General features: G+C 38.1%; 3 protein-coding genes across 4 annotated transcripts; 1 reads left to right on the top strand and 2 right to left on the bottom strand.

The window, feature by feature from the left end:
- Positions 1–1,442: 1,442 nt before the first annotated feature.
- Positions 1,443–4,652, bottom strand: gal3st1b (galactose-3-O-sulfotransferase 1b; the record flags this gene model as incomplete). Its single annotated transcript, XM_054613074.1, is given in 3 exon segments — positions 1,443–2,595; positions 2,675–2,816; positions 4,580–4,652. Coding segments are annotated over 3 exon segments (1,368 nt in total), but the record flags the coding sequence as incomplete, so codon positions are not given.
- A 1,425-nt stretch (positions 4,653–6,077) lies between these two features.
- On the bottom strand, positions 6,078–15,683 carry prodha (proline dehydrogenase (oxidase) 1a). Its single transcript, XM_054612553.1, has 14 exons — positions 15,313–15,683; positions 14,814–15,022; positions 13,075–13,109; positions 12,215–12,364; positions 11,854–11,918; positions 11,271–11,387; positions 11,015–11,094; positions 10,781–10,862; positions 9,937–10,029; positions 9,556–9,702; positions 9,106–9,281; positions 8,922–9,020; positions 8,538–8,626; positions 6,078–7,652 (listed from the first exon to the last, which is right to left on the bottom strand). The coding sequence occupies exons 1-14, from the start codon at positions 15,649–15,651 to the stop codon at positions 7,462–7,464; spliced, it is 1,872 nt and encodes a 623-aa protein (XP_054468528.1). The 5' UTR covers positions 15,652–15,683; the 3' UTR covers positions 6,078–7,461.
- A 3,541-nt stretch (positions 15,684–19,224) lies between these two features.
- On the top strand, positions 19,225–23,776 carry srsf9 (serine and arginine rich splicing factor 9). 2 transcript variants are annotated; one of them, XM_054612398.1, is made up of 5 exons: positions 19,225–19,366; positions 20,448–20,843; positions 21,032–21,297; positions 22,597–22,769; positions 22,864–23,776. In XM_054612398.1, the coding sequence occupies exons 2-5, from the start codon at positions 20,686–20,688 to the stop codon at positions 23,092–23,094; spliced, it is 828 nt and encodes a 275-aa protein (XP_054468373.1). In that variant the 5' UTR covers positions 19,225–19,366; positions 20,448–20,685; the 3' UTR covers positions 23,095–23,776. The 2 variants fall into 2 exon arrangements, with proteins under 2 accessions (XP_054468373.1, XP_054468372.1); XM_054612397.1 differs by having other exon boundaries at positions 20,441–20,843.
- The last annotated feature ends 515 nt before the right edge of the window (positions 23,777–24,291 follow it).

Raw genomic sequence — 24,291 nt, 5'->3', positions numbered from 1 at the left:
TGGTTCAGGGATGATTCTGGGTTCATAATGCAACATAACCATGTGAAGCATAGAGTTAGTCCACGTATGACAATAAATAAATATTAAACAATTATGTTTACACCTGTATGTTTACATACACCCTTCCCACGCACTTTATAAAGAGCATTATATTTTCCCCAAAATACTACTTTACTGATATTTATATTGACAGACGAGCCTTCCTTAAAGCAAATTATGATTCTTATGCACTAAGTACTGTACACAGGGTCTCTCCAAATGGCTGCTGTGTGACTGTGTATTAGCTTCAGGGAGAAATATACTTTTAGACCACGGATAACTTATATTTTCACTAAACAGGGAAAGAACATCTTCGTTCTAGATGGATTCTAAATGCATGCCTTACGTGAAACCAATATTGTCATGAATAGTTTGTTGACATAAAATAATAAAGCTCTTTCTCAGATTACCCTATATAACCTGGACCTAAAGATCCAAGTTTATAAATTATAATTATAGCTTATTCTGGCCTGGCCAAATCAGCAGAATATGTTTAATCTACAAACAATAGCTGCCACCTTTTACCAAAAAATAATCTTGAAACTGATGACTTATTTGCTAATGCCTAAATTGAAGTAAAAAATAAACAGAAAGAAAATGATTTGCTTTTCATGCCATGTATAACCATCATTACTGTCGATGATGTAGACATGTCTAAACAGCGATAACAGGGTCATACAAGGCCGTTCACATTCATTGTATACAACTGCTCCTAAGCCTCAGGCCTGTAGGGGGCACACTAGCATTGTCTATCCAGCTGATAACTTGTACTGACAACATCATTATAACAACCTCTGATGTCACTCCCTGGTTTATTTACTGTAGGTTAAGCAAAATAAACTAACATCAGATACCAGAAACATTTGTACTCACAGTGGACAATTAAGCAAATAAGCTTAGCACATAAAGTTGAAACATTCACTATGCAAATTTTACCAGGGATGTGAGTATCAACTAGAACAACATGGAGGAGTCTTACTATTCACACTGAAACAGAGAGTTTTTAGCATTTGTTGTGTAGTGCACAATGTTGAAAAATACAACGTAAAAAGCAATTAATAGACAACAGATGAGTCGAGGTATCAGAGAACTGATATCCATATTCTTCTACTATGTCTCTTGTGTGCACTTTACTCTACGCTGTTGTAAGTCTGCAAAGTGCGGGACTAATAAAGGATTATCTTATCTTATCTTATCTTATATATAGCCCTATTTGGGAGTGGTAAACAAATCCCGAATGTAACAGATTCTATGAAACCAAAGAAGAATTCAGTTTCCAGTTTACAAATATAAAATAACATCACAAGAAAACCGAAAAACTAAAATGAGGAAAGTATGTGTTTCATCGGACACGTGTTTCAGGATATATTGCTATATTTTAGTTACAAATGTTTTAATCCAAGTCAAACAGTAAAAACAGCATCTTTTAACCAACCCCATAGTCTAGTAAGCCACAGATTTACGCCCAGGTCTGACAAGTATTGTATTTCAGGTGTGAGCATTTTCTCACAGATTGTCCTAAATTTCAAATCAATATTTTTCTTCATGTTGTAACCCAGGATGGACGACTCTCCAACCGGCTGCCAGGGCAGGAAATGTTTGTCTTGAATCTTTTGGGCCTCAACTGCACCTCCATCCTCTATACAGATGGCCTTCATCTCAGAATTTCTCCTCCTCAGTTCATTGACCTCCTGTTTCATTTTGTCCCTCCCATACGCCTCCACTCTGAGCCAGAAGGTAGCATTAAAGTGCTGGTAGAGTCTCCAGTCGGCCCCGTTCCACTGTAAAGCTTTGGCTCTCAACTCAGGGGTCAGATGAGATACGGACGAGCTCCTGCGAGCATTGAGTTTAAAATACAGGATGTCTTCGGTGGTCCAACACAGCATGTCCTTAAGCAGGATAAGAGACTCCTCGAAATATTCTGCTAAGAGAACCAGATCAAAACGTTCCGATAAGTTATGAATATCCCTCATTACACGAGGATCATCAGCTTCTAGGTTGTTCTCAAAACCAAAGTCGAAAAAGAGCATATTTTTAAGGTAGAACGAGTTGTAAGCGTCCGTGCTGTAGAAGGCTTGGGGGTTGTTTAGAAACTCTTCCAGTTTGTTCTCTCCGTTGATCCTCCACGTGAGAGGAACTGCTCTGTGGTAATAATTGAAGGACGACTCAAAGAGATCCACTGGGTCGCGCAAGATGGTGATGTACTCAGCATCCGGAGGCAGGAGCTTGGAAACCTCTCGATGGTCAAAGCGCATGTGGTTACAAACAATATTGAAACAGTCTCCGGGTTTGTAGTCCTTCACCTGGGAGCACAGGAAAGGTGATGGGTAGAAGAAGTCGTTGCGCCCATCTGGGAGGGCAAATTTAAGCTTGTGCTTTTCTCCAAATCTGAAGAGGATGTTGAGTATGGTGCTGCTGGCAGTTTTATGGGTCTTCATGAACATTATGTTTACTTTGGGGGAGCACTCTTCTGACTTTGTGCTTTGAAGAGGGGTGCTCACATTTTTCTTCAACAAGTTCGCCCCACTGAGAGGACACGTGTCTTGTTGGGAGGCCCTATGAATAAAATATAAGGATGAAAAACAGATCAACTGACTAAACTCCAAAAAATAATGCTATCCTTTTAAATCTTTACCTATTCTCTCCTTGGCTTGAGGTCATCATGCAGTACAGCACCAGGATGATGTTGGTCAATAAAACCCAGAGAATCAGCCTTCGTAGCACAAATGCACACTTGTATCCTTTGATGCCAGACATCATGAGCACCAAACGTTAACCTGAAAATGCAATAAATAAGAGAGGATGCACATATAAATGAAAAACATCACATGACTTTCTGTTCTGATACCCACCTTGTTGTATTTTGATGTGTGTTGCGCTGCAAACCCCCCTGTCTCTCCTACCATATCAGGCTCCCATACAACTAAGCTGCACTCTCGTGACGTTCGGATGACGTATTTTATTCCGAACCGAACGCTGGCAGGTTCAAACACGTGATTAACGGACAAAACAAAAACGTTAGGAAACTACTGTTACGTGTAGGCTATGCAGTCTACGGGTAAAGGCAACAAAAGTGCTTGGTTATGTTAATAATGTTAAACATATCATGGTTTGGCTTAAAAACACTTGTTTTTGTTACCAAATGATAACAAAAACGCAACAAAAGTACCTCATAACAACAAGAGTTCCTCATAACTGCAGTCCGTCCAATGGCCTCTTGAGGCTGACTCCAAATAGATGGATGCATAATTAATTAATTAATAAAATTTAAAAAATCATGCAAATATCGGACAAATAATATCGCGCATGCAGCTGGTTGGACGGCATGCTGCCACTGGATGACCTCAGTGTGACGGGTCATTGGGAACTGTGATGTCTGTGAAACTCCTTCAACATTCAACCATGACTTTTACTATATAGAGATCCGACATAACAGTTTAGTTTAGTTTAGTTTATTTGCACAATTGAAAAATATAAAAAACACAACATTGATAAATGATATTACAGTGCAGGAAGAGGCAGAAAGCCCACTGGGCTTATTTGAAGCCTCCACCTATATAATATTTAAAAAAAACAGCCGACCTACTTAAGCTTCACTTTAATCATTTGTGGTATATCAAAAGAAAAGGTGCTGTTTTGTTGAATACAGTCTATGATGGGAATGTATTTTTTTTTTTAGAAAAACAGGGCTGTGTGTTCACGTAGAACCAATGAGCAGCTACACAAATCTCATAAACATGTTCAGTGCCTTGTGGCAATTCTTAAAAACAATAATTACCTGCTTTACTTCACCCCATCCCCCAATAACTACAACAAAGTAGTTTTTTTTTTTTATATAAAGAAAGCCTGGATCTGACACATTTAAATGAAATATCACCTGATGCTCATTTTATGAATCTAAGAACATAGAGAAGAGCAAATACAGATAAACAGTAAAACTGCTGAATTGTTCTTTTTGTCAAACAAACCACCATGTTTACACTTCAAACATGTTTACAGTACCTATATTCCCCTCACAACACACAGCAGAGATGCAAAGAGAAAAGAGACATTTACATGAAAAACAAAGTTTAGGTTTGGGAAAATGGCTAAATATCTAAATTGATTTCTACCGTTGACAATGGACAGATGATTAATCTTCTTGTCGTGTAGAATGTCCCTTTGCACACCAGCTCTGACTTCTTATCTTTAACATTGAGAGTCATCTATGTAGTCCATTTGATGAGAATAACTATCAAACATCTATGTATGTTACAGTATTTGTAGTAGATAAGAAAATAACATGAACTTAATTAAAGCATATATTTAACATGTTTTACCTTCATGAACAATTATTATCCAAAAAATATTCAAACTTCTTTTGATTATCAAAACATAAAGTCATGGTAAATCAGAGAATGATACAACGTGTGGATGAATGTCTGGGAGAAATTCAATGAAAGAGCTCTATTTACCTGCAGATGACAGCTTTAGCAGTGTCGGAGTGAGGTTTCTCCACAAAGGTGAAGGAACACCCTCTATTGTTCAACATGCTCTTCACACTTCCTGAAGTCATATCTCATTGGCTGTGAGGAGAGAAAGTAGTCAGATGTTAATTCTCCTCCCACAGGGGGTTAAGTTGTTTGTAAAATAGGCCATTGTTGAGGATGTATTTGTTCTAACAGAGGGTGACAAACCATCTTTAAAAAAACTGTAGGCCTGTGTCTTCTGAAAGTATACTTAAGCATGTAGTTATTAGGCTACTTCATGTATTCAGAGTTGGTACTTACTGTTACTGTAGTAAGATATGCATCTGAAGAAACCTGCATCTTTTAGTGCAACCAAGGTAATTTTTCCCCAACAAAAACTTTGCTTTGTTATTGTGAATGTTAAACCAATGTTTATTTGCCATGGCAACATTATTTCCATGCTGCTTTTGATCGTTTTAACACCAACAGCAGATCAGAGAATGCAGATATGGAGGGTGTACTGATGAACGTCTTTTTTATTATTACTTTTGTGTTTGAGAACTTGTTGGTCCAGTCATAAGAACACTGGTCTACCCATTACATTTTTTTACAATGTTCTTTCACTCAGTAAGATGACCGTGTGATTGATACTTAATAAAAGGCGTCTTATTTATAAACTGCAGTATCTACAAATATGTTGCTAAAACATGTTACCATTGTGTGTTCAGAGAGTGGAAAATGACCAAAACGCAGAGTTTTAATGTATTAAAAGTATAATGTATGATGATAGAGAGCACACCCTACAGGGTCTGCTTGGTCTCAACACTGCTGTGTTTTGTTGTGGGACTGGCTGGCTGTTTTCTATTTTAGTCTCCAGAGACCTGGACCCAGGTGCTGTTGACTGTGGCTGGGGCTGAATCATGTCTGATTTAGTAGGTCACATTGATTTGGCAAAGGGAGCCCACTATGTTCTGTGGGGCAACAGTTGTAGTTGATGTCATTGACATCAGAATACGTCAGTGAGGAAAACCAGATTTGTGTCACAACTAGATAAGATAATCCATTCTGGGGCGCAATAGTAAGGAAGGCCTACTAGGCAGAAGCTGGAGTTTGTGTATCTTTTATGCAAGAATATAAATGCTGTTAAATGTTTAAAAAAAATTATAATGGGGATGATGTGTAACTCTGAGTTTTCAAAGATCCTCCCCCAACATCTTCAGATATTTGCATCTCAGTGTTGTTTAAGTAAACGTCCACTTCAAACATCCACAGCTGCAACAACAGTTAACACAATCCTGGATTTAACGTTGATGTTAACTGCATTTGATTGTGTTCAATGATAACATATATTTTACAACTATACAAAATATAATATACTTTAACAGCAGTGATGAGGAAACCAAACACAAAGAAAATAAAAACATCCAAGAAATGCATTCAAATTAAACCAAAGTTGTGACAGTGTTAACAAACCTCATAAAATACTGTGGATCATTCCAGGTGAAATAAATAAAATGTAAGCATTTTGTTTTCATTAAATCAAACTTTCCATGTTAAAACAAAGAGATCACTCAAACTCTTTCTTCCACAACACTGTTAAAAGTATTTTATTTTAGGAATATAAGAGGTATAAGAACATTTTACATTATTCATTTCCAGTACCAAAAATAATTTCAAAATAAAATACATTTTCCATGACTTTCATTAATCTCACAGGCCGTTTGTCCTCCAACACAGTTTATGCAACAGTGCATGTATTCCTAGAGCAGCTTTCTTTGAAAATCACAGCAGTAACCGTGGTATGTTTTGGGAACATTTATCACACAGAGACCGACAGTTCCTGCTTTTATGCTTTGAACATCTGTTGCTGTTATTGTTTGATCAACAGCAGGTGATCTTTACGTCAGACAAATATGTAGTCAGGACCATCTGTCACATGTCAAGTATTGAAGCTCACCAGACGTGAATGATCCCGTGAAGTGGATCACATTGAGTCACACTTCAGCCTCGTACTCAATACGCTGTGAATGGAGTTTGTTGTGACAGAGACAAGTTGAACAGTCACTTCTACGTTACAGGTAGTTGGCTAGTTTCCACATGTCCACAGCTAAAAAAACAGAACAGTTTACTTTTAGAAACCGAAACCGTGTTTGATTTGATCTGTTCTTTGTCCCAAGAACATCGATATGAGTGCGTCATGGGGATCACCTTGTATGCGATGCTACTTTTACTGCCGTTTATCAAAATCACTATGCTGAAACATAATAAGCAAAATTAATTAATTATTATTTAACACATAGCATCTGAAATAAATAGGCTAAAATAGGGTAAAATCCCCTCGCAGGAGTGAACAATTCCAAAAACTAAACTGTACAGTCGCTGATTGCTTCCAGTTTATCTTATGAAAACAATCATAAGGCACTTTTGAGTGACAGCTACATGTGATATAAACACTAAACAAAACACACAAAGAGTGTCCTTTATCATTAAAAACAAAGGACATATTATTTATATACAAGCAAGTATATTTTATATACCTTTGGTAACCATACATTCACAGTACACTTTTCTTAGCCTCTACAGAACAGTTTCCCCGCTGTATATCTAAGGCATAAACATTTGCAAAAGTTCTTTGAAAAAGTTTGTTTAGTTGATTCTGAGGATGACAATCCCATTACTTTAGTTAAATAAACTAAATCGGATTTTGAGGCAAACATAAATCATCAATTCTCAACGGAGCAGCACATGTCCTCCACAAAGTACAGAATGTTTCTGTGTTAAATACATTGGTAAAATCAAAATTAATCTCTCTCGCAAATCATGACATTAAATATTTGTCGCTAAAACTGCAAAACTTTCCTCCCTACTGTGCAGCCTAACAAGCCGAGGAGAGACATTGATCTTCCTACAGTTAGGAGGTAAAGCCGGTGGAATGCTTACAGACACACATGTTAGTATGTTGTTGTCCTGCGACTCAGTAGACGGGCTTGTAGAAAACCTGTCCACCCAGCACTCTGCGCTTCAGCTCCGTCCACAGCAGGCTGCGCTCTCTCTGGGATCCCTTCATGAAGCCACGGTTCTCTTGAGCACGGCGAGACAGATAAGGGATGACCTCGTTGACTGGGCCGTATGGAACGTATTTGTAGACCGGGAAACCCGCTTGACCTATTTTCAACAAAGAGAAAGGAGACTTGCTTAAAATCAATTTCTACCGTGTGTGCATTCCATGATATGACTCTGTATTTAATGTGGAACATATTCTTTAAGCTGACAAAAGCTGACAAAGTTAACTTTGGGGGAAAAAAGCTGTAGAAACTGACTCAATGTTAAATTGAAATAATGGTGCAGTAGATTAAAACATTTTTCTTTTTAGTTTTGAAAGGAACTTGTGATGAATAAATATTGTTTTAAGATAAAGCTGATATGAAAAATGGGGTTTTGATACTACATATCAAGTGATAGGACAAAGTCAAACCAGCCATTATGGTTTTTTTTATCAGTGGAAGAAAGATTAGGGCTGTTACAGCATTACTCATTTCACTTGAAAAACTGATCACCAGATCATTTCACAATTATTTGAACTGCAACACATTTTTAGAAATGAAAGCTCAGTGCCCTTATATTGACTAAGTAGCACCTCAGCTATTAGTTTTCTGTAACTCATTTGCAACACATTGTTGAAACTTTCTTTGTCGTGCAAAGACATATGTGTGCGCCTTTTTTTATACAGAGTAAATGTAGTTTTTGCACATCTCAAAGACTTTTGTATTTTTCTTTAATGTGTACCCCTAACCTTAATTTTTTGGGTAGTGATATGTTTCTGCTCTGAAGCAAAGTGACATAACAGTCGCTAATCATACAGTAAACGACATATGGAAACCTGGAGTTGTTTGTTCCAAATATATCTGTAGACTGGATAAGGTCAGGGGGCCTTGAGTGTTAAAAAGCTGACGTGTGTAGAGACTATGTTCCCATGGCCACATGACCATGTGACGCATGTCTCTGATTCCATAACTTACTGTGTACTTTTAGTATCCAAGTTCAACATACCTAGCGGGAAGCTGATCTGGTCACACATGCCCAGCAGCTGTCCAAAGTAAACTTTATTCTCAGAGGGTGAGAGGCCCATCTCATTCATCCTGAGAAAACAGAAAAAAAAAAACACGTCAACGGCTGTTACATAATAAGAGTTTGGTATTCCACCATTGATTTGGCAATCTCACTCTGTAAATCCTATAATTGCTTTTTAGAAAGTTGACAAAGCCTGTGTTTCACTTAGCTTAACATCCTAAGCATTAGTTTAAACCATTAAGAGTAATCCTTTATGAACAGGAGGTTTAAGGCTCTTGTGTATGCTCACTTTTAATCTGCACTCAGTACTGTACATGCCAAATGGGCTTTGAATTTTTCATGCAGGCCTGAGACAAAACGTACTTTTCCAGCGTGAATTTCACTGTGTCCTCGTTATGAGTTGCAACCATGATATTTGCTTTCCTGCTGTGATCAACTTCCTCCAGGATGTACTCCAAACACCTGGACAAACATCAAGACAGATGGTTAGGATTTAGACGTTTTCTAGTGAAGACACGAACGGCCTTATTCATAATTCAAAACTTACCTGTGATACATCCTGTTTGTTGCCTCATAGTCGGGGTTTATTGGGTCCTCGTAGCCGATCTCTTTGGCCCTGTCCCTCTCTTGGTACATGTAGGCTCCACGAACCAGTTTGGCACCAAAGTACCAGCCCTCCCGTCGTGACAGCTCAACATCCATAGTCACATTCTCATAGGCTTCCTAATAATATAAAAAAAACCCACAAAAGGACAAGACTGAAACCCAAACAATCCTTAGAGGTCAGTATGCTTGAATCTGTCTGTATATAATCAGATTTATATGGCAAAATTGTCAAACAAATGTATCTAAACATGACATTTTGAGAGCTACCTGTGATGTCGCCATATAAAGTATTATAAAGCTTTACTGAAAATGAAGGAAGGATTTGTAGATATGAATAATCAATAGTCAAAGTTGTCATGAATAGATGTAATAAGAAAAACTGAGGTCTCACCTTGAGGTAACACTGGTAAGTGTTGAAAATAATTGGCTTTTCTCTGTTGAATTTCCTCTGCATTTCCAGGGTCAGTCGACTAATAGCTGGTTGAAAGTACGTCTGCTCGGCGTCCACCATGAGCCTAACTCCATTCTCCATGGCATGCTGGTGAGCACAGACAAATAGTATTCATGTTAACATGCTTTTATAAGGGAGACATCATTAATGTGAAAGACAAACATGGGTTCATCACTTTAGCAAACACAATACAGTTCTGATTTATTTGATATCCTTGAACTAAGTTTGTAATTGCGATAAATTGGATTTAGATTTCTGTATTTCCTGAAAAAAACTACAACAGTTTACTAGATGCACATGTATTTTCTTTGGTATATTTACCTTGGCCAGAACGTCCATTCTTTGTAGCATTCTCTTCATCTGGCTCTCCTCCTCGGCAGTAAACATGTCCAACAAAGGCTCCAGGTGGCCTGTCTGCGCAACAAACACACAAAACATCAAACTGTTTGGCATTTTCTTTCAAAGCCATCTTTTGGTCGGGATAAACCCGCAAATGTAATCAGTGTGTAACACGTAGGGCTGGCCATTTCGTCCAAAGTCCCTTTTCATTAAATGCGCACAATAGCACTGGCTACATTAACATGTTCACTATAACTCGACTTATAGCGACTCTGCAGAAATGTAAGTCCCAAATTATATTATGATTTCCCCTCATGAGATAATACGCTTACTTGAAGATATGATATTGCGTAAGCAAGTTATTATCTTGTGCGAAGAAGATCCATATCTTATGAAAACAAGACTTGTATCAAAATGTTCCCACAATATGATAAAGAAGTCTGAGTTCTAATGAGGTAATAAAAATAAAAAGTTATGCTTACATCTATTTTACTCATCTATTCACATCCTCATCATCTGTTTATGAGACCATTAAATGTATTATTACATTTATCTGTAAAATGTAGGGTCTGAAATGTGAAGTTCAGGAAGTATGTTTTTTTTTTCTCTCCTAAAACTGGAAAATAATCACAAAAAAATCACTACTAGAAATATGCCCATTTGAAGATGACATTAAGGCTTTCTGTGTTTATTGTACAGGTCACAGTGTACAGATAAGTACAAATAAAATGACCAAACTGATTTGAAGTGAGAATAACTTACATGGGACACAAACTGTGAATTTATTTGAGTCTTTGGCCCACCATTTAATGTTTACATGACTCACCTGAAGGTTTGGCACCATGAGCAGATTGGAGATTTTCGTCGTATCGTTTATTAAACTGTTCCAGTCCAACAGATCGATCGTTCTGCCGATAAGATGTGAGAACATGTATATTAAAATATGTTTACTCACATTTCTTTCCTAATGACTAAACGGAGATTCATGAACCCAATTGTATTGATGTGCTATTAATGTGACGTATTTGTTGTTCATTGCAGTAATGTGTGAATAACTTACCCTGACAAACCCAGCTTCTCTCCAGTGATCCAACTCTCTATGTCATCCATGGCTCCAATATCCATCTTAGACAAACTATCCTGTTTAGAGATATTTCAGTCATTAAAAACATATTGCAGCTGATTACTGCTTAAACATAGGACACGCTTAAAGTCATGAAGGCTTGAACACAACTAAAGAACATATTAGATACAAGTATATATATATATGGACACCAGTTATTGATGAATCTGCATTGGACTTGCTGAAGACGTACCTTGAGTTGTTCCAGCTCCAGCTTTTGTTCCAAAACCATCATGTCAGATTTTCCCTGCTGTGCTGCAAGGAAGTTGAAAAACTGTCTCCATTTTACCAGGACTTCTGAAAACTGGAGCTGGTTCAAACACAGAACAATGAATCAACTAACAATTATAATATTACATTTGAATCATACTGTGATGAGGTTAGCTAGATACGTCAGTGATTTTTTCACAAACAAGCTTTTGCTCTCTGTTAATTGGCACATACATTTAAATTTTGTCTGAGGAAGTTAAGACAGTGTGACATGACACAGTTTCCCTATTGCCTTATTTTCCTGCCACTTTCATGTGATGCCAAATTTTGGTGCTCTATTAGAATTTCAGTGATAAGCCAATTACGTGAACCTATGATCATACTATCCACTGGCATTGACTCAAAAACCATAAAGAGATTTGCCAATTAACCTGTAATAAATGGCGAAATGGTTTGTTAGTGTTAGAATTCGAAGTGCTGTGATTGGTAACTAAGGCCATTCGCACCGTTATCTAAATACTGTTATAATTTATAAGTTAATATTGGAGACATAAAGATAAACTTACAAGGAACTGTGGGCGTCCGAGGGCAGTCATTTTGATAGCAGAAAATCCATCTGCTGAGGCTCCCCCTGAAATTGATAACACATGTTATGTCACTTATTGTTTATTTGGTGTAATTCAACAATATCTTTATTACAAGAAAGTTTTAGCTTTATAATATCTAATATAATAATCTTTTTTTTTAAACTGCTTCCTCAGAAACATATTTACTTATTCTGATGGCAGGTGGCAACTTGCATGGTAGCCCCTGCCATCAGTTTATGAATCTGTGTGAATGGGTGAATGAGGTAGTGTTAAAGTGCTTTTAGAGGTCGGAAGACTAGAAAAGTGCTAGTCCATTTACCATTTACTTACTACTACTTACCAGAGGCTCGAATGCAGTTTATGAATGTCTCCATTTGGTGGTCACATTTGGACTCATCTGCATAGAAGTAGGTTCGAGCACTAATAACCCCTCCACGCCTGTCCCCGAAATGACGATGGGCCTTGTACTTCTTCTCACGATGATCAGCATCTGGAGTTAAAAGAAGAACAGAATTAGTTCAATCCTGCAAGCTTTGGATAAATCTATCACAAGCACAAATGGTTTATGGGAACATTAAAACAACAGTTGATTCATTATTCTTCTATAAATAAATGAATGAATGAATTTAATTGAAATTTCTGTCTCAACAATGTATCTCATCAGGAATGATATAGTAGCAAGTATTACTATCATTGAAATGACTTCAACAGGGAGTGATAGTTAGAATATGTAAAAAAGAAAATGCTGTTTCTTACTGATTAATAAGCATTGATTATCAAATCAGACTTGAAATAAGACCAGAGAAAGCATAGGTAGGTGAATGATATACTCAAGTTTTAAACATCAACCACGTAACATGAACCGAATGTTTTTCTCACTTTACCCATTGGATAGGACATGTCAGACCCCACTAAAACCAGTTATAACCAGTGCTCTCTGGGGCAGACCCCCACGGCCACATGACTAGACATACCAACACTGAGACTTGACTAGACTAGTGTTGCATTCAGGCTGAGCTGAAGCAACAGAATATAAAAGGAAACCAGTAGTTCAGTCTTGACATCTGCTAAATTTGCCCGCTAACTGTACAGTAGTTCTTCAGACAATGAAGCATGCAGTGGGTGGTTGTGCAACACATTCGGAAACAGTTAGACTACATAACATAAAATAAATCAGTTATTTTCCACTGAACTACAAACCTGGACTTCCTTTCTCTGCTTCAGAAACACATGAACTGAAAAAGAAGAAGAGATTGTCATCAGAAGAGAACAGCAAAAAAAATTACATCTACCTAAAATAGTTTTCCGTCCTGCACAACACATAAAGAGATTATAGCAGTTATATTTTCTCTCAGTTTTTTAACTTCTCGTGTCACTTGAATTGTTCGAAACCAGTCAATCAATCAGACAGTATGCCAGTGGCGACCACAGTCTCTGTGTTTTTTTGTTCTACTGCTATCTAAGAACATTTTTAAAGAATGAAAATGTGTTGAGAATAGGCAAATATCATATAACCAGTCTTGCTGTGACCTTATAATGCAGTTATGATAATGATCTCATTTTCTAGACGTGCTGTGACATGATAGACGCATAAAGGGCACAAAGAAAACTATTGTGTTTACTCTGTTGTCTTCTCCATGGACCTAACAGTCTTTTTTTCTTTCAGTGAATTTGATCTTAATGAAGGTCATTGATCCTAAACAAAAATGTGTTTTGATTTTGTTCACCTTGTGTATGTTCGTGCCCGGTGAGAATTTGTTTTTGATTACTTCCTCCTCGGAACATTGCGTAACACTTCCGTGTGTGTGCCCCATGAAGCACATTACTCTAAAAGGCTGGCTGCTTTTTCCGGAGGTACAACCCTCTGCTCAACCAATCAGAGGAGAGGGGTCTCTCCTAGCCGGCCAATAGAGGACAGGCACTATTAGGTTTGGATACAGTCAGATGATGTGGAGTGAACATACTGTAGATTACATGACTCATGTGAATTTTATAAGAAGCATAACGGAGGCTATAACTAAAGTGATAAGATAAGAATTGAGTCATATCAAACTCTAATTTATTGTAATGTCTTTGACACTGTTCTGTATGTAAATAAAGGAGTCAAAAGATAATTTATAGAGGGACAACATGTAACAAAGACACAGGTGAGGGAATAAAAAACCTAAGTTCAATAACAGAGTATTAAACTAATGTGGGTTAACTAGACTTTTAACCAGTTTAATTAATATATCAGTGCCATATGTTTTGAACTGTTAAATGACCCTAAGAAAGCATATTCTATACACCTGCTTCATGGAAGGCTATACTGGCTAACGGGGCCAAAGAGTAAAATGACATGTTTGGATTAACTGTATAATATTTACTAAACAGTCACAGAGCCATGGATGTACCTAATGTGCCCAATAACCTTTTAAAAAATGTCCTAAATGGTTGTAAAAGCAATGACTAAAAAAGTTAAGTGAAAGTGGATTTATTATAATGATCCAGCTTTATATCATTATCATTGTAAATCTATTCATTACAACAAAATTCCCTTTTGTCCTGAACGCTCTTGATAGTGAGCAGCTCCCATTGAAACCATGCATTCAGAGGGGCGGGGGCAGATGGTCTCTCTTTATAGCAGTAGTATTTTTTCCTGTTTCCCAGGTTTTTATCTTTTACAGAGTATATTGTCTGGAGAGCATGGGCTGGGTCAGGAAATGATGGCCTATTGCTTTGGGGCATGTGATACCGGGTTATACAAATAGTTACATAACTCACGAATGTTTATTCATCCAGAGCACATATGGCACATATCAACATGGAAACGGATTACCTGTGCACGTTTTTAAAAGCGTGAGTTAAACATTTCATACAATGTGAACCACAAATCTTAACGAGAAACTAGTCTGCATTGTTGTCTTTACTAAACCCCTGCTCAGTCACATAATACTTACTCCATTTCCTTCTTCTCTGCCTCTTCTTGTGTCAAGTCCTCTTCGACACTATAGTCCAAAACTGCCCCCACACCAAAGGCCTGATTCTTCTGAATCAAAGGCTTGATGGAGTTGTGATCTTCCCCTGCCACAAACTGCCCGTAGAAGGTCATTTTCATCAGCTTCTCAAACATCCACTGACCAAGCACCTTCTTGGTCAGATTCATCAACTGTAAACAAAGCAGGGATAAGAAGTTATTCCATCTCAGTACATTACATTTACATTACAGTCATTTAGCAGACGCTTTTATCCAAAGTGTATTCAACATAGGTATTCAAGAGAACTACTAGTCACCAGAAGTCATAAGTGCATCTCCTTTCTTAAACAAGCATCTTAAAGCATACACAAGTACAGTGCAGAAACAAACTAATACCAGTAGTTAGTTTACAGCAGTAGGACTGACTCTTAGATGCCCATAGACCTTGTTATTATGCAGTTATACATAAGTTTAAAAAGCACCTCTTTGTTCTTATCAACGAGGAAATCAATTGTGCAGAGCTTGAAGACCAGCAGACTTCTCAGCAGCTCAATGTTGTCCTTGCTCTTGTAGGCTTCCTCGGTGTTGTCGAAGTCAATGTGGATTTTCTCCAACCTCGTTTTTCCGACATGTTTGCTGTGGCTGATGAGCTCGACCGGCACAGCCTCCACCACGGTGCACCCATCTATCCGCGGACCCTTCTCCTCCTGGCTCTTGGTGGACGCCGCCGTGGACCGACATCTCCCCGGTGAGACGCGTATCTTCCCGACGTTGCCCGGGTTTGCCCGCAGGAGAGTCCCCGCAAACCTCGCGTACGACATGGTTTCCTTATCTGAACGCGACAGAGCAGCGACCTCGCGCTAGGTGGATTCATCTCGAGGAGGCGGGCGCGTGCCTCACATGGTGCACCACGTTGTCTGCCATCTGTTGGTGCGCGTTGAGCTCGAAGCCATTTGCAACCCCCCAGCCATATAATGTAGAAGACATTGTGTCCAAACTTTTGACTATTTTTTTTTTTGACTATGTTTTGATTTTTGACTATGTTTTGATGTTTTTGACTATGTTTTGATGTTTTTGACTATGTTTTGACTATGTCAAAAGTTTGGACACAGCTTCTCATTTAATCTAGAATATAAAACATATTCTGGTTTGTTGAGCATTTGTTTGTTTACCACATAATTCCATATGTGTTCCTTCATAGTTTGGATGTCTTCAATATTAATCTACAATGTAGAAAAAAAAAAGAAAAACCATTGAATGAGAAGGTGTGTCCAAACTTTTGACTGGTACTGTGTATATGTATATATATATATATATATATATATTCAACTACTTTAAAGAATCTAAAACATAAAACATATTCTGGTTTGTTGAGCATTTGTTTGTTTCTGAGCCATAATACCACATAATTCCATATGTGTTCCTTCATAGTTTGGATGTCTTCAAAAGAATCTAAAATATAAAACATATTGAATGGTTTGTTGAACATTTGTTTGAATTACCACATAAAACATTTTTATTTCCATGTGTTCCTTCATAGTTTGGATGTCTTCAATATTAATCTACAATGTAGAAGAAAAAAAAGAGAAAAAAAAGAAAAACCATTGAATGAGAAGGTGTGTCCAAACTTTTGACTGGTACTATATGTAAAAGTGAACTTTGTGAATTATTCTTTTTTATTTTCATTGTCATGCTTAGACTCTCTCCAAATCTAGTAGCTTGAGCTGCATAATACAAGCAAATAGGCCTCTTTATATAGTTGCATAGGAAAGACATCAAGGAAACAAGGAAGAAAGCAGACGAGGAGTTTTGATGTTTTTGACTATGTTTTGATGTTTTTGACTATGTTTTGACTATGTCAAAAGTTTGGACACAGCTTCTCATTTAATCTAGAATATAAAACATATTCTGGTTTGTTGAGCATTTGTTTGTTTACCACATAATTCCATATGTGTTCCTTCATAGTTTGGATGTCTTCAATATTAATCTACAATGTAGAAAAAAAAAAAAGAAAAACCATTGAATGAGAAGGTGTGTCCAAACTTTTGACTGGTACTGTATGTATGACAACAGGACATAATATAGATGCGGTACATTACATTACATTACATTACAGTCATTTAGCAGACGCTTTTATCCAAAGCGACTTACAGGAAGTGTATTCAACATAGGTATTCAAGAGAACTACTAGTCACCAGAAGTCATAAGTGCATCTCCTTTCTTAAACAAGCATCTTAAAGCATAAACCAGAGCAAAAGTATAGTGCAGAAGCAAATTACTACGAAAACAATAATTGCAACAGACTAATACGAATACAATAAGTGCTACAAACTACTACGAATAGGGCAATAACAAAAGATCCAGGTTTATATCACAGTAGTCACAAATATTATCAAATATACATTCAAGCCTTTTTGTTTGTAGAATAAGAATAGTATATATAATACTAATATATATATACTATTCTTATTCTACAAACAAAAAAGTATATTTAATAATTAACAATATCTATATAAAATGCAGCTGTTTAGCTCTAACCTTAAGGTTATTTAACAAGCTAAGGTGCTAACTAATGTAGCTGCAAGACAATCAAAAATATATATACATATATGTGTGTATATATATATATATATATATATATATATATATATATATATATATATACAGTACTAGTCAAAAGTTTGGACACACCTTCTTATTCAACTACTTTGAAGAATCTAAAATCTAAAACATATTCTGGTTTGTTGAGCATTTCTTTGTTTACCACATAATTCCATATGTGTTCCTTCATAGTTTGGATGTCTTCAATATTAATCTACAATGTAGAAAAAAATAAAAATAAAGAAAACCATTGAATGAGAAGGTGTGTCCAAACTTTTGACTGGTACTGTAGCGAGATTACAGTTTCATTTCTGACTTCATTACTTATTTTTCCCACCAAAAGTTGTCTTCACAAAGAAATGGTGAAGAAATGGTGAGGTTCTGCTCTTAGTGTCAACCCTTATCGTAATCCATCCATAAATAGCCGGGCTGGTTAGTTGCAATAATCTGACCAGCTGACAGGCAAGCAAGGAGGGAAATAAATCTTTATAGAGCCTATAGCACATTTCCTTCAGATATACTATATCAAATGATGTCTCTGCTTGTTCTCTTGAGGCTATATATTTACACTGAATTAAGTGTTAAAACATATTACATGTTTTATATCTGCACCAGAAAACATTGTACTTGTTTTTTGTGCATTGTTGTATTCACATATCCCCAAAATTCAGTCTTACATATTTGGCAAGTTTTTCTGAACAAGACTTTGAAATAAAGTCCTCTCGGTTTGAAAACATGTTGCTGCACAGCATGAGTTTGTAACAACAAGTCCTCCAGTGCACACAGATGATTTTTCTAGGAGGACTCCGGCAAGGCACTTTCAAACAATATAGCATTAGTCTTTCACATGGGTCATATTTATTACAGGGTTTATTGCATTGGTTTGCATTGTATCTACTCTACCTTTATTGTAAATATCCATGGAATGTCAACCCTGTATTTCCATTTACACAACACATCTCCACTCAGATTTTATGATAATCATGTGGTTCTCACTATGGTGGCACTTCCCTGCCTAGTTACACATTCATTTTGACAGCATTAGATATTCCCTTTTGATACAAATGTTTTTCTTTTACTTATTGTCTTAACTGCAAAACAATATTATTGTACATTTTTAGTTTTTGCCAGTAACATAATGTATGAATTGTGTGTTTCTTAATGAGCCGATTCCCATTTGTTTCCTTATCAGGGCTCATAAATTGGCAGAGGCTTGAAGTGGTAGAATTAGAAGAAGTATTATGTAACTGGTTGTGTAACCCACCCCACCCCCACCCCAGAGACCTCTTTCTTTACACTTCCACAGAGAACCAACCAGAACAGGATGGAGCCAGCGCAGAGGTGAAGTGAAGGACTAAAGGGTCTTGGGACAGAAAATGTGAGAATGTGTGACAAATAGAGCATGAAGCATCCTTTGATTTAAGTGGAGAGGAAGCATCAGGTGAGTGGTGATTTAATGGAGTCATGGTTGGCAGGCTACGTCGATAAGGACACTGCCAATGCAGATACAGAGATACAGAGATACAGAGACGAGTGAGATATTACTGTCTTGTTTTGACCAAAGTGAGTTGAGGCCTCTGTGGTGGTTGAAGATATACTGATTCAGCAGCTGCTCTGGAGGCTCAGGGAAGGGAGGGAGGGAGGGAGGGAGGGAGGTACAACCTGCTGAATAGCCTCCAGTGTTTTACTTTACAGGATTTAAACCGGTTGTTTATGACACCATTAGGAGCTGGGACATAAAATCCAGCAACATGCTCCTTTTCCTACCGGCAGGGGGCAGCATTGCACTAACCCTCAGCACCGTCTGCCGGAAATACAACGTAGAAGAAGAAGAGCTAATGGCTAATGCTGCTCACTGACAGGGAAGTAGCAGAGCGTGTTGACTGATAGCGTTGAGCATACGAAACAAGAAGAAGCCCTTACTCGTCTTGAAAGGTAATCTCACTTTGGTAATTGAAGTGTTGTCTACTGCATGCATTCAACCTGTGCTGCCCAGATATTTGTATATTGAATATTAAATATATTGCGACCTTTTAGCCGAAACATACTCGTTAGCCTGACGAGCTGACCTTACACTACCAACAAAGAGACTCGTATCGTCGTTACTGTAAACTTTCAAGCTATATATATAATATATATATATATTATATTATATTATATTATATATATATATATGTCAAGCTGAACTTAAATGTTTTAGTTGCTTCCCAAAGATGTAGCTACATTGTGGAGCAATCAATCGTAAATGGCCAAAGCTAAACACAGTGAGCCAGGCTGCTGCGGGCTACTTCAGGGCCATAAGTGCAATTCAGGAAATCCGCCCTGCCATAAATAGCACATCTGTTATCGTTTAAATCTGAAGTTGTGAGTTGTTGATTCAAATAGTTGGTAACATGTAAAGCTATAGCTTGGTGTTGCACTTAATTGTATATTTTGTTTATGAGGTACAGTACCAGTCAAAAGTTTGGACACACCTTCTCATTCAATGGTTTTTCTTTCTTTATCAATATTATTTTTTCTACATTGTAGATTAATATTGAAGACATCCAAACTATGAAGGAACACATATGGAATTATGTGGTAAACAAACAAATGCTCAACAAACCAGAATATGTTTTATATTTTAGATTCTTTAAAGTAGTTGAATGAGAAGGTGTGTCCAAACTTTAGAATGATACTGTATACTCGATGTAAAAATAAAAATGTAATGCCTCAAATGTATGGCAATAGCAGGCTTGTTATTGATCCCACTGGAATGCTGCTAGATGTTTAGTTAAGTAAATGCACACAGGGGACAATACCTGAATACATGAGTGGAGTAAGTTCCCACAACAAAAGCAGATGCTTCCCTATGGGGCACACAGGTTAATGAGTATGAGAACGAAATGAATCATTTGCTAGGGCCTTTTCCAGTCACAGTTTTCTCCACACATTGCAGTGTGTCGTTAAAGTTTAATACTGTAACTGTTTTTGAAGGTTGTTGGACATTCATTACCCTGTGTTTTTAAGCTTTCAGGCTTGGATCCGAGGGCCTGTGCGATTTGCCTTGAGCACATCTTTACTCACGGCTGCATCCCCGGTTCACATTTTTTTATTTTTGTCTAAATTGAGGAAGTGGAGGCAGAAGGACAACATTTTGGATTGGAACTAAGATTAGGATAAGGACCACCTCCACAGCTATTTGTGAAAGCAAGGAGTGATCAAGTCTGCAGGTGCTCCCATTCTGTGTCAGCAGTGCCACTCTCTCGACCACCATGTCGGATGGCCGGATCTATGTGGGGAATCTCCCTGTGGATGTCCAGGAGAGAGACATTGAGGATCTCTTCTACAAATATGGAAAAATCCGTGATATCGAATTGAAGAACAATAGAGGCACTATACCTTTTGCTTTCGTCAGATTTGAAGATCCACGGTGAGTTTTGGGGATCGTCTTTGGCAAGTCGAATCACATTCCCCTTGTTGGAGAACTAAAGTTTATATGGCATAATATCATCTCAAGTGACTGGCAAAAGGAAATGGATGGAGACCGTATTTCCAGGTCTATGTCCACTAGTGAAACAATCATACATTGGTAAGGAGTTCTTTGCTCTCTTCTCTTAGGGATGCTGATGATGCCGTCTATGGAAGGAATGGATATGGTTATGGAGACTCCAAGCTACGTGTGGAGTACCCTCGATCTTCTGGTGCTAAATTTGGCCCTATGGGAGGAGGTGGTGGTGGAGGTGAAAGAGGAGGAGGAGGAGGTGGAGGTGAAGGCGGAGGAGGAGGAGGAAGAGGAGGAGGAGGTGAAAGAGGAGGAGGAGGAGGACCTAGGGGAAGATTTGGACCCCCAACTCGAAGATCTGAATTCCGGGTCATAGTGACTGGTAGGTGGACGTCATGAGTCATAGCCAGTTCATATATCGCTCTCTTTCGTGGCATCCTGGATGTCAAAAGGGGTTGGTAGGTGGACGTAAGAGTCGTAGGCAGACGTGTTTCTCTCTCCCATGGCGGACTGGAAGACGAGGGAATAGTAGAGGACGTAATGAGCCCTAGGCAAATATGTTTCCCTCCCTCTCTCTCTCTCTCTCTCTCTCTCATTGCGAAACTGGAGGACAAAGGGACTAGTGAAAGACATCATGAGTCATAGGTATATCTGTTTCTTTTTCTCTTGGCGGACTGGAGGACAAAGGGACTAGTGAAAGACATCATGAGTCATAGGCATATATTTTGCTTTCTCTCACGGCGGACTGGAGAAGAAGGGGACTAGTAAAAGACATCATGAGTGATAGGCAGATATGTCTCTCTATCATGGCGGACTGGAAGACAAGGGACTAGTGGAGGACATCATGAGTCATAGGCAGATATTTTTCTCCCTCTCAGCGGACTGGAGGACAAGTTGGATTAGTAGAGGATGTCATGAGTCACAGGCAGATATGTTTTGCTCTCTCTCGTGGTGGACAAGTTGGCGAATATGTTTCTCTCTCTCATGGCGGACTGGAGGACAAGGGGACTAGTAAAAGACAACATGAGTCGTAGACAGATATGTTTCTTGCTCTCTCTCGTGGCGGACTGGAGGACAAGGGGATTAGTAAAAGACAACATGAGTCATAGGCGTATATGTATCTCTCTCTCATGGCGGACTGGAGGACAAGGTGGACTGAGTGGATGAGGTCAAGTCAGCTCCTTAAGTCATGAAAAACGAAACAGTAAACTGAAAACGGTCATGTTGGCTGCATAATCCCAAACACCAACTATAGTCACTGGTAGGTGTGATTTTGTCATTGTATATCATTAATAAGGCCTATTTTCTGCATGCCACGTTTATCTCGTGTTAATACAAGCATGTTTATATACGCTGGACAATGACTAACCCCTTTAATTCTAAGGTTTATATAGTTGCCTGACTTGGCTGCATAATAGGGCAGATTTATGGATGTAGAAACATCTGAAAATATTGTGGTTGAGGAAACAATCTAACGATATTTGAACTTCAGCTTTTCAATTGCAATTACTGTTAAGTGTATACTATGTAAAGATGCCTTAAACCCTACTAGTAAAGATCTTGTTTACCTCAAAGCATTTAGACTTTGGGCAAAAGATGAACTTGTCCCCACAATGATTTTACCTGACAAGAGTCAGGTAATTTAATGCACAAAGTAAGTTTCGCCCTTTTCCAATTCCAGGGTTACCACCAACTGGGAGCTGGCAGGATCTGAAGGATCACATGCGTGAGGCCGGAGACGTTTGTTTTGCAGATGTGCAGCGTGATGGAGAGGGCGTGGTGGAGTTTCTCCGTAGAGAGGACATGGAGTACGCATTGCGCAGACTGGATCGGACCGAGTTCCGTTCACATCAAGTGAGTTCCAGTGATGATGAGATTCAATTGTCGCCGTACCTTCCAGGTGGCAAAAGAAACACATTTTTTAATATATATTGTTTTCCTTTTGTAGGGCGAGACTGCGTACATCCGCGTCTATGAGGAGAGGGGCACCCCCTCCAACTGGAATCGGTCGCGTTCCCGCTCCAGATCCAGAGGTCGCTATTCGCCCCCCTTTCCTAACAGAGGTTCTCCACCTGCACGCTACCAGTCGCCTCCACGCCATACTATGTCCCGCCATAGTCCACCCCCCAGGAGGCACCCGCCACAGCACCATAGCCCACCGCCACGTCATTACCGGTAGAAAGGCTGCCATTTATAGAGGAATTGGGGAAAATGTTTTGTAATTCTTCTTTTTTTTTTTTAACCCCAGGCCTCCTCGTATGATACATCTTTATTTCTTGCTACATACATTCCATTGTCATGAGCACCTAAACACCCTGCTTCTCCCCACAGCCTTAAAGATTTTTTTCTTTGTTCTGTAAACGCCCTTAATTGTTTTCTGGAAATGGGATTGTTGATTTAGTTTTTAAGTTTTTTATTTTCATTTTTTCTTAGTGATGTAATTGTATTTGATTACAATATAACATATGGAGGTTTCTTTTATAAAGAAATCCTGGGTTGTGATGTCAAACCTTGACAGGAATGGCAATGTTTATTCTCCCAAAAATTACACAATTCTGCAGCTATCAGGCTGAGGGTGCTTCTTAAATTCTTGACAAGGTATTCCTTATTGTGTGTCGCTTTCTTGTAGCTTAAAGTATGAAGTTTTTTGCCAATCTAAGAACCTGTGAAGCTAATCAATATCATAGTCCGATTCAAATCATATAAAATGAGTGAGCCTTTTAGAGTAGTTATACATGTTGACTGTGAGCCTAACTTGTCAGATTATTTTTCTTTTTTCTTTTTTTTTAAATGTTTGAACCTCTGACTGAGGTGGCCTGTAGGTCTTCACTGTTGTTTATTGTTTACCAATAAAATGCAAACTTTTACTGGCTGTTTCATTCATGTTCCTACTTTTAATTTAATTTTAATAGATTATTACAATATCAACTGACGTAAACGGATGTTACTAGTAACCTTAACAATGACTGTTTTCTTCAAGTGAGCCAAAATGCAAAATCACTCGGCTTTAAAGCTCCAGTGACTTCTTTCTGTCAAAAAAAACACAAATGGTTTGTGAACATACAGTATATCTTGAAAAGTAGCCTATTCAACCTAGATATAAGATCCTCCATAGCATAATTGAAACGTAACCTTTTTTGTGTGAGTTCACAACAGCCATTAAAAAGTTTCAATCAGCTTAAAGCTAGTATCAGATGTCCCTCTGTGTTCTGCCAGATAATCTCTAAACTGTGGTGGAGGGATAGAGAGGGAAGTTTTTTTTAAAGCTCATGTTCTGCTAGATTTTCGATTGCAACTTTGCACAGAATGAGGGCTATTCTCCAGCTCGGCCATCAAAGTCCCATAAAGATGGGATCTTTACATTACAAAGTACACG

This window comes from Anoplopoma fimbria, chromosome 14 (assembly GCF_027596085.1).
Source record: "Anoplopoma fimbria isolate UVic2021 breed Golden Eagle Sablefish chromosome 14, Afim_UVic_2022, whole genome shotgun sequence".
NCBI classification, from domain to species: Eukaryota; Metazoa; Chordata; class Actinopteri; order Perciformes; family Anoplopomatidae; genus Anoplopoma; species Anoplopoma fimbria.
The sequence above is the reverse complement of the archived record's forward strand: the minus strand, read 5'-3'. Positions and strand labels throughout refer to the sequence as shown.